The 9,749-nt window shown below is 61.7% G+C and overlaps 1 protein-coding gene across 1 annotated transcript; it reads right to left on the minus strand.

The window, feature by feature from the left end:
* Positions 1–2,100: 2,100 nt before the first annotated feature.
* FOXL3 (forkhead box L3) lies at positions 2,101–5,958 on the minus strand. Its single transcript, XM_037813770.1, has 7 exons — positions 5,852–5,958; positions 5,487–5,655; positions 4,940–5,334; positions 4,747–4,854; positions 3,474–3,534; positions 3,290–3,382; positions 2,101–2,190 (listed from the first exon to the last, which is right to left on the minus strand). Exons 1-7 carry the CDS (start codon positions 5,956–5,958, stop codon positions 2,101–2,103), a joined length of 1,023 nt encoding a protein of 340 aa, XP_037669698.1.
* Positions 5,959–9,749: the final 3,791 nt, after the last annotated feature.

Raw genomic sequence — 9,749 nt, forward strand, 5'->3', positions numbered from 1 at the left:
GGAGGGGCCGGGGGTGCTGGCTGGTCCAAGGCACAGGTTGGCCTGCGAGAGGTGAGCGCGTGTCCTGGGGAGGAGCGAGGACCCTCCCTGCGGAGGGGCCAGCAGCCGAACCCCCGTGGGCAGGAGCTGCGGGACCATAAGCTGGGAGCAGGAGGGCGGATGACGTCCAAATGCTCCCTCTCAGTTCCGTTTCTTTTTAACCTTGGGAGGCTGCGTGGCCTCGGTTCCAGATCTAACACAAGTGTCCGCTGAGCGAATTCACGTCTTGTGGGCACCTGGGCCTGAAGCCGCCGAGAGCTGGTGGAGACGTAATAGTGCAAACGCGAGGGTGTTGCCCACGGGCCTGCTCCTCCTGGGCGACCCTCTATTGTAAACAGGGTGGAAACGGGACTTCGTGAATGTTGATGGATTGTTAACTTGACTGAACAGCAAAATCAAGTCACAGGTGAGAGACAAGGCCCCCCTTCCCTCTCCTGGTTCCCCCTTACTGTGATGTCCGCAGGGCCCCGGGGCTGGGGCCACGGAGCAGCCGCGGGGCAGGGTGCAGAGACCAGCGGGGGTCAATGCTCTGCCCTGCAGCCCGAGCGGGGGTCAATGCTCCGTCCTGCAGCCCGAGCGGGGGTCAATGCTCCGTCCTGCAGCCCGGAGCCCCCCCCGCCTCTCCTCATGTAGGGGTCGCGCCCGGGAACTGCAGCTACGGCGGCTGCCTCGGCCCGGCCCCCCCGGGTGCTGAGCTCCGTGGGGGGCTGAGGGCCCAAGGTGGGGGGGCTGCGGCCATGTCCCCATTCACGTGGGTCCCTCCTCCCGGCTGCGCTTCAGCTCTTCCTGCGGACCCTCCACACTAGCCCCCGAGGGCGAATCCCACCCACCCTCCAAGCTGTGGCCCCAGGAAAGGGGTCTCCTTCCCTTGACCTTGTTGGGGACACAGAGGGAGCACCCCGGGGAGGCCTTGGGTCCTGGGGCGGTGCTGGTGGCAGAGCTCAGGCCACACGGCCCCCCACTCACCCCCCACCAGCCCCCCACGCTCCCGCCAGGGCCACCTGCTGAGCCCCCACCTCTGAAAAAATTAACCCTTGAAACCCTCCCCGCCCACAGCCGCCGCTATGCAAATGAGCCCTCTCGCCCCGCCCCTAAGGTCACAAGGTCGCCATCCAGCTCTCCTGACTGGGGGTCTCACGGGTGACACCCCCACCCGCCCGGATGTGGCTCAGGGGCCCCCTCTGCCCCCTCCTCTTCGAGCCCCACTGACTGGTGGGTGGGGAGGGGGCACCTGCCCTGTCTGTGGCTGCTGCCACCTCCATTTTTGGGGTCCTCCCAGACTGGGGATCCCGGGGAGGGTCGTCCTGGAGACCACACGGAGAAGAGCCGCGGTCTCCCCCATCCGTCGGGGCCAGGGCCCCGTCCGCACCCACGTCTCCTCCAGCCCCGCTCCCGGCCGCCTTCGACCTGCCCCCTCCTTCGGGGTTGCAAAGGGAGGTGCACCTCCCTCTGCCCCCAGGAGCCAAGGGGACGCCAGACCCCGCCTCTATCCCCAAACCAGGAGACGCGCCTGCTCCCCAAGAGCACCCCGAGTCTGCGGGGAACCGAGCTGGGGCTTGGCACTGGCCTGGAGAGGGAGGACACCCTGAAGTCACCCGGGGCCCCCGAAAGGGTAGGGCAGGGACGGGCCGGGATGACACGGCTTCCCTCACAACCCCTCCCGGCCGACCGGGGCCAGGCCCAAAACCCACGGCCAGACGCGGGACGCGGGACAGACGGCACCTGCCTGCAAGGGCCCCAGCGGGAGCCTCGAGATGACCCTGCCTCCCCCGGGGTCCCACCTGCCCTGGAGGTGCTCTGCCGCTCCTTGTGGGGTGTGGAGACGGGACCGCTCCAGGCCCCACCCCAGAGGCCCCGCAAAGGCTTACTCCCAGCTTAGGACTTTCAGTGAAAACCAGGCCTGTTTTGGTTCCTGATTTAGAAAGTTTACACAGAGACATCTCGGGGTCCTTGGCGTCCAGATAAACTCCCGATGTTTGGTCCGTACCGCGCCGTCCGGGGCCCTGGCCCTGGGGGGAGGGGAGCCTCTGCTCCCCCAGCTCAGCGACCCCAGAGGACGGATCAAGCTCCCGAACGGCGCTGTGCCTCGGGTGCACTGAGAGGAGGGGGCAGCCCCTCGTCCTGGCCCCTAAACGGCAGGCCTGAGGGACCCTGCAGAGGGAAGAGGGAAACAGACACAAACTGGGGAAAGGACAGCACCTGGGGCTGCATCTTTGGGTCCTTCCAAGCCCCGTAAAGCCCAAGCCCCCGCACCATGCCCCTCTCCACCCTGGGGCCACCTGAGAGGGTGCCCTAGCCCCGGCCCACCTATGGGAAGCTCGGCATTCCCCACAGACCGGTTATGAGGCCCCAGAGAGAGAGGCTGCGGGTCCTTGGGGGGCTGTGGCAAGGAAGGGGGCCCAAAGGAACTGCCGCAGGACCTCAAAGGCTGGGGGCCAGTCTCCAGTGACCCCTCTCCACCGCAGGACAGGACGCGGGGGATTCTCCAAACCAGGGGCCTCTCCGTCCCCCCTGCAGACTCAGGTGCCCCCGCCCAGAACTCCCAGGCGGCAGCGTCTCCCACCTCGCTAATGGAAACCCGTCATCCGTGGCCCTGAGTGGCAGACGTCTGCTCGGGGGCAGTGTACATATTGATAACCAATCAGCGATTTGCAAGAGAGGCTTAAAGTACTTAATTATAATTGCGCTGGGCAAGTCTGGGTAACGTGGCGACATTTGAGTAGGTCACAACCAGCTCTCACCCTGCTGTGTTGCTTTGTATTAAATGCCATTCACTCCACGGGCTGGGAGCCTTTCTAAACTCGTCAGGATGGTGCGTGCTGGGCAAATTGAAAATGTCCCTCCACTTTTAAAAACATGATTGATATCCTTTGCAAAACAAATGTTACACCTCGTCGTACACAAGTTTCACCTGGTGCCACCCCCTTCCTGGCCGGGTGCCCGGCTTGGCAGCGCTTTGGCCCCGAGCCTGCGGGCAGAGAGGTGACGTCCTTGCAAAAAGCTCATCTCTGGCTGAGGCCGTATCCTCCAGCCAAGGCCAGGGCCTCCAAAGATTGTCCCATGTGGGGCAAAGGGCTTCTCTAACCAGAACAAACTGCAGGAGAAGAACAGAAACCAAAGACAAAATGCAAATTTTGTTTGCTCAGGTGGTAGCAGTTGCTCTCCGTACTGTGTTCTCTTTAGTGCAGGCTGCTGTGTGCCCCCATCTAACTTACATCCAATTTATACTTTGAAACGATGCTTTCCGCACCACCGACAGTGGGATGTAAACACGGGACGGCACACACGTCCCATGGGCACGCGGGGGGCTGGAGTCCGGAAGAATCTCAGCTCTGTGGCGTGGCTGGGGGCCCACAAAAGGGGTAAGTTTGGGCAGCCTCTCAGGAGCCCCTGCACCTGCCCCCAGAAGGCCTCTCAGGAGCCCCTGCACTGACCTGGCAGTGGGTACCCCCAAATGTGGTGCTTTCCCAGCGGAGCGTTCTGGAAAGCAGCAGCCTGTGGGCAAAGGAGAGGTGTCTACTCTACAGGCCCCATTTCTGCTTTCGGGAGAGGATTTGAGGCTGGGGTCCCTGCTCTGCCCTTGAGGTGCAGGCTGCAGTGGGAGAGGCGTGGCCGGGCAGAGGACGCTTTCTTTCCAGCCTAGAAGCAAAGGACTGCACTGACTTCTATTTACAAGTGAAGAAGGAATCCTGCCTGTCACGAAATGCTGAGCCTGCTGTCCCCTGGGCCTGCTCAACTCCACTGCCTTCCAGCCCGTCCTGAAGGGTCCGATAAAGCAAGACGAGGCATTAACCCCCACTTGAGACAGCCAGCCTCAGGTGGATTTCTGCTCTTTACACAATTAGCCAATCATTGTCAGAGTGAATCAGATTAGGTGTAATCCATACTAATGTTCAAATTAAGTCATGGAAAACAATTAACTGTGCAAAAACAGGCTGGTGAAAAATGAAAAGCGTGGTCACATAGTCTCACTGTATTTTCAAAATGCCTGTCTCTCCACAGTAATTAAATCATTTACATTTCAAATTCAGGGTGCATCCACCCCCACCCCCCACCCCGTCTGTGGAATTTTATCAACTTTCACAACTTTCACAGGAAAACCACTGGGTGGAACCTGACTGAATAGGGGCTTTCCCCTCCTCCGGGGAGGGACAAGCATTTGCTTTTCACCCCATTGTCCCAAATTTGGGCCCCTCCATCCTTCCCTTCCTTTCTTCCTTCCTTCCATCCATTCACCTCCCCTGTATAAAAAATGTGCAAGCTATTTCTTAAGCCATCATCAGACTATTCTGCCAACAACACAGGATATATTTGTCACTTCTCATCACATTGTCTGTAGCAAGGACCACTTTCTAAAACCTTGGGGTAGCATTTGTGGTACCAAGACTCACCCCCCTTTGGTGCTCATACTTAATTATTATTACTTTGCAACTCCAGGGAAGACGTTCGCCAGCTTCACTCACCGTGCACTCTGGGCACCGACAGCTTTTGGAGCGTGACTTGGATGAGGCAAATTCTTAAATGATTAAAGAACAAAATATCACCCTGACTCTAAGACCCTGAACCCCAGACGGACACGGCTAATCCTCAGAGCAAGCTCACCCGCCAACCTCCACAAACCCTTGAACAAAACTGAGCCCTGCTGGGTTTTCCTGCAGGGAACTTTGCTCCTGAATGGATACAGCCGCATTCTTCCCGGAGACCAACCTGTGGCCTCCGGCCCGCCGGGGCTGGTTTAGACTCCCGGGTCGGTCTGGGGAAGGTGGGGAGTCTGCACAGTGGCTCTCCTCGTTCTCCGTGGGGGCTGAAAGGGCCCTTCCAGGGGAGGGTCCGGCAGCAGGGGCCCAGGCAGCTTCCACCGGGGCCACGCAGGGACCCAATAGCCTCACCCGCTTCTCACATGGCCCAAAAGTGCGGGTTCCTGGGCTGGGGCTCCAGCGGGGGGCATTTGCCCTCCTGAGTGGGACGGGGCGGCTTGAGCCGGGGGTGGGGGTGGGGGCAGGAGAGGATGTAGTCGATGCTGAACTTGATGCCCCCTTGGGGGTCCTCCTTCCCGCGGGCGGGGCCTGGGGGGCCGGAGGGGTGGGCGGGGTCGGGGGATGCCGCGCCAGCGGGATCTCGCGGACCCCGGGGCCCCGGGGCGTCCTCCTCGCGAGCCGCCCTCGCCCCCTCGTCGCGCCGCCGCCGCCGCCGCCGGTAGTTGCCGTTCTCGAAGAGATCCAGCAGCGAGTCGCAGCCGCCCGCGAACGTCCAGTAGCTCCCCTTGCCCTTCTCCTGGCCCTCGGTCCGGGGCACCTGCGCGGGGCGAGAGGGCGCCGCCGGGCTCAGCGCCGACGGCCCTGGTGCGCCCCGGCCACCCGCCCCTGCTCAGAAGGAACTTTCCAGCCGCTGCGCGGGGACATCCCCAGCCCACTGTCATCCGGGGTGACCCGGGCTGGGGGGCTCACCTTGACGAAGCAGCTGTTGAGGGACAGGTTGTGGCGGATGGAGTTCTGCCAGGCGCGCTGGTTGGCGCGGTAGTAGGGGAACTTGCGCGTGATGAAGTCGTAAATGCCCGCCAGGGTCACCCTGCCCGCGGGGCTCTGCTGGATGGCCATGGCGATCAGCGCGATGTAGCTGCCGAGCCAGAGGCGAAAAAGGGCCCCCGTCACCCCCACCCCAGAGCCGTCTTCCCCCGCACTTGGGCCATGTGAGAAGGTGGAGGGAACCTTCTGGCGTCTGAGCGCGCTCCCCTTCCCGGGTCCCAGGCAGGTCCTGGCCGGCCGAGCCCCGCGGAGGGTCCGTGCCTCCCGCACCGCCGAACCGCACTCACCTGTACGCGGGCCTCGTGAACCGCTTCTCCTCGTCGGAGCTGCCGGCGGGATAATCGTCGGCGTCGTAGTTGAAGCAATTGTAGGGATACTGCGAGCTGTCAAACATCCTGGCGCGCCCCGCAGCTGCTGCCTCCTCCGCGCCGCCCGCCAGACTTCACAGAGGTCGGTCCTCCAGGCCGCGGACCGGCCGCGTCTGCACTGCGCGGTGCTCTCCGCCGGAGCCGGGAACCCGGGCTTCGAGGGTCCCCCGCCCCCCACCCCGCTCTCCGGCATCCAATCCCGACGCGGGGGAGGCCCCAGCCACCCGCCAAAGCAGACCCGGGGGAGCGGAGGCGCCGGGTTCGCTGACCCTCTGCCTGGCCAGAGGAGGAGGAGGGGGAGGAGAGGGAGGAGGGGGAGGGGGAGGGGGAAGGGGCGCACTGCATAGCCCAATGTGCCACCCTGCCCCACTCCGGGTGCCCTGAGCTCAGGGCACAGCCAGCTCAGTCTGTTCCTGGAGTCTGAACGGGGGCTCTGGGTGGGCTGCTGGCCCTGGTGGACGCCCCCTTGGGGCAGCCTGGTCCTGTGTGCACTGGGCGCCCCTTGAGAGGTGGAGGGTCTTCCCTGGGCACCGGGTAGCTGCTGCCGAAGTGGAGCCTGGGCTGTACCCGCCGCCTGCCACGCCCACCCCTTCCCGCAGAAAGTGGCAGGGGTCTCCCGGGATCAGGGAACCTGGGAAGAGTCCCTCTGCCGGGGGCACAGGAGCTGGCAGCGTCCAACAATTCCTCTGGCACCCCTGGGACCCCACCCCATTGTCCCCACTGCCCAGATGCACCTGCCCTGGGGGCCCTGCCTGTGGCTCCTCTATTGCCCCTGCCCACCTGGGCCAGAGCTCCGGGTCCTGGTGGACTTCTCATCTGCAAAGCCACCTCCTCACTGGCCCTGTCCACCTGCGGAGCCCTGACTGTCAGAACGGGTGGGCACAGCAGGAGAAGGTGGGATTGAGAACAAGGAAAAGAGTGAAGTGGGATCTTACGGGGCATGTCCCACCAAAAGGCACTTGAGAACTCTCACCATGAATCTGGCCTGAGTCTCTGTGAGGACAAGAAGGCTGGGATCCAGGGACCCTTCCAGAAAATTCTGTTTCAAGTGATGCCTTTAGCTCTGAGATGACCCCTTCCCTTGGTTCTGTGAAAAGGCCCTTCCTGAGGCGCTCTCCAGGCCTTCTGGGGGGCGGCCACCCCTCTGCTCAGGGTCCTGAGTTACCCCGACACCCAAATTGTCCTCACAATCCAAGGTCAGTGCCAAAAACGCTGTCAGACAGGAAGGTAGAACGGTGCAGCCCCTCTCCAAAACAGTTCAGAAACTTCTTAAAAAGCAAAACATGCAACCACCATCTGGCCCAACAGTCGCACTCCTGAGCCTTCATCCCACAGACACACCTGTGCGTGAATCTTCGTGGCAGCCATACCCGTGAGGGCCAGGAAGGGGGCCGGCCCTGCTGTCCTCTGGTGCTTCCACCGTGGCCCACCGTGGAGGGCTCAACAGCTCTGAGCTGGTACCTGCAGGACCCGGGTTGACTCCCCAGAGGATCGTACCGAGTGAGAAAAGCCAGTCCCAGAAAATGGTGTGCAGGATTCCATTTATATTGCATTCCTGAAATGGCCGCATTACAGAGATGGGGGCAGATTCGTGGTTGTCTGGGGTTGCAGAGGATGTGGGCTGGGGGCAGGCGAGTGTGGCCATAAAAGGGCAGCCCCAGCTAGCCTCTTGGTGAAGGAGCGTTCTGTGTCTGGTGGCGTCCTGGCTGTGAGATTTTACTGTGGTTCTGGAAGATGCTATCATTGGGGGGATATGTGCAAAGGGTATGTGGGACCTCTCTGTATTCTTCGTTACAGCTGCCTGTGAATCCACAATTATTTACTCAAAGTAAAAGCTGCAAGGAGACCCTCTCGCCCCTCCCCTCTGTGTGTGGCTAAGGAAGAGGCACCCAAGTTGCCCAGAATCAATATGCTGGGCAGCACGGGCCCTGGTCACGGATCGGGCAGTGCCAAAAGGGGATCAGGGACCCCACCACCTGCTGTGCCCCTCTCCCCTGGTGGTGGCACCACCCCCTCTGGCTTCCCACTCAGCCGCCACTCCCTCCCATCAAGCTTTGGGTGGCCCCCCAGAAGCCCTGGGGGCAGGCGGAAGCCGAGAGGAAGTTTGTGGGGGCAGGCGGCGCAATGGCCCGTGCCTGAGCCATGATGACAAGGGGAGCTGCGCCTGGCCCTGGGCACACTTCAGAGCCTGACACCAGCTGCTGGTCCCTGACCCCACACCTGCCCCATGACCAGCCCTAACCCAGCCCCACTAGGAGGGGTCCGGGGAACGTGGCTCCAGCTCAGCACATTGTTACTGCCCAGGGCCCCCATGTCCCCAGCTCAGCCTTTTTGCTCCTTGAGGCCCCGTGTGGCTGCGGCCCCCAGGTCCAGCGTGCACAGAGCCCTGTCATCCCAGGCGCACTGCCCGGTCCTCCGAGACGGTCCGAGGCCACACAGTAGACAGAGTGTGCTCACACTAGACCCCCTCCTTTCACGAGAAGGCCTCAAGGCAGGCACTGTGGCAGCCCCTCCCATTCGAGGAGGAAGGAGGCCGAGACTTGGTGAGGTTCGGGGACCCGCCCAACACCCCACAGCTGGTCAAGGCCAGAACCAGGCTCAAAGTCAGTCCCTGCTCTCTCAGGAGCTCACTAGAATCTGCTGTGTGTCATTTCTAGGAGATCACAGAAGCACCAAATCAAGCGGCAGGCATTCCAGGGGGCTCCGCAGAAAGGAAGGGTCTGATGGACACCCAGGGGCCTGTGGAAAGGGCTTATCTGCAGTCTGGCCTTTTGATTTGGATGAGGATTGGGCCCCAAGCCTCCTGATCTACGTGCATCGTAACTCCCCGGTGGAAGTCCGTTACTTTATAAAGGCCTTGGCTGCTCTGAACGAGCTGGTTGGTTCTGCTGGAATCTGTGTCCATTGGCACAAACCGAGTCCACCCTCGGGCTCCTGCAGGTCTGAGATGCTCGCTGGGGCCTGGCACCTGGCACCTGCCATCTGCTGACACCCGGGTACCCTCCCACCTGCAGCCAGGTAAGAGCTTAACCAGAGACAGAAATGGCAGGAGAGGAAAGCAAAGTTCCCAAAAGAGTCAGCTGAACTCCAGTCCACCGCCGCTCCTGTGAAAAGAAAACCAGACACCACGCATCTTTGGTTTGGGTCCGAATCGCCATGTGCAGGTACACTGTGTCCTCATGAGCCTACCCCACTGCATTCGTCAGGGCTCAGGGCGAGCAGCCTGTCCCCATCACACTCCAGCAGGTGACCAGGCCGGGAGTCACCCAGCCGATAGGCGCGGGACCAGCCTGCACCGTCAGGGAGGCCTGGGAGGAGGGGACCAGTCAAAGGACACTTGAACCACATTCCATGTTCTGACTTTTTTTCAGGCCCAGTGTATTTGTGCACTTCCTGTGCAATGCAAATAGTAATTGAATGTTCATTGGTTTCAGTTTCTGCTGCTGAGTAGCAAATAGCCACCAACTCAGCAGCTTAAACAGGGACGCAGTTATTAGCTTGGTCCCCTGCTCACGCTATCCCAAGGCTGAAATCAAAATGTTGGCCGGGCCAAATTCCCGATTGGCGTCTCTGCGGCAAAGTCCGTTTGCAGGCTCATTTGTGTCGCTGCGTACAGCTGTGGGATGAGGGCCTGGGCCGGGTGCAGTCAGCTCCGAGAGCAGGCAGTCTTCACCCCGAGGGCCTCCCTCCCACACCAGCGACGTGCCTGATGCCCTGGGTCCAGGCTGCCTCCTTCTCAGCCCCAGAGATGCTGCTGCCAACAGGCCAGTCCAATTAAGCCAGGCCCACCCTGATGTGCTTCCGCGTTGACCCGTCC

This window comes from Choloepus didactylus, chromosome 21, assembly GCF_015220235.1.
Source record: "Choloepus didactylus isolate mChoDid1 chromosome 21, mChoDid1.pri, whole genome shotgun sequence".
Lineage (NCBI taxonomy): Eukaryota > Metazoa > Chordata > Mammalia > Pilosa > Megalonychidae > Choloepus > Choloepus didactylus.

Coding starts and splice junctions, on each gene's coding strand:
- FOXL3 (XM_037813770.1), bottom strand. CDS start 5,958: ATGTTTGACAGCTCGCAGTATCCCTACAATTGCTTCAACTACGACGCC. Junction 3,535..4,746: donor CGGCGGGCCGGAGGCCACAG/GTTGGTCTCCGG, acceptor CTTTGCCCACAG/GCTGCTGCTTTCCAGAACGC. Junction 3,383..3,473: donor TTGGGGGTACCCACTGCCAG/GTCAGTGCAGGG, acceptor GTGGGCCCCCAG/CCACGCCACAGAGCTGAGAT.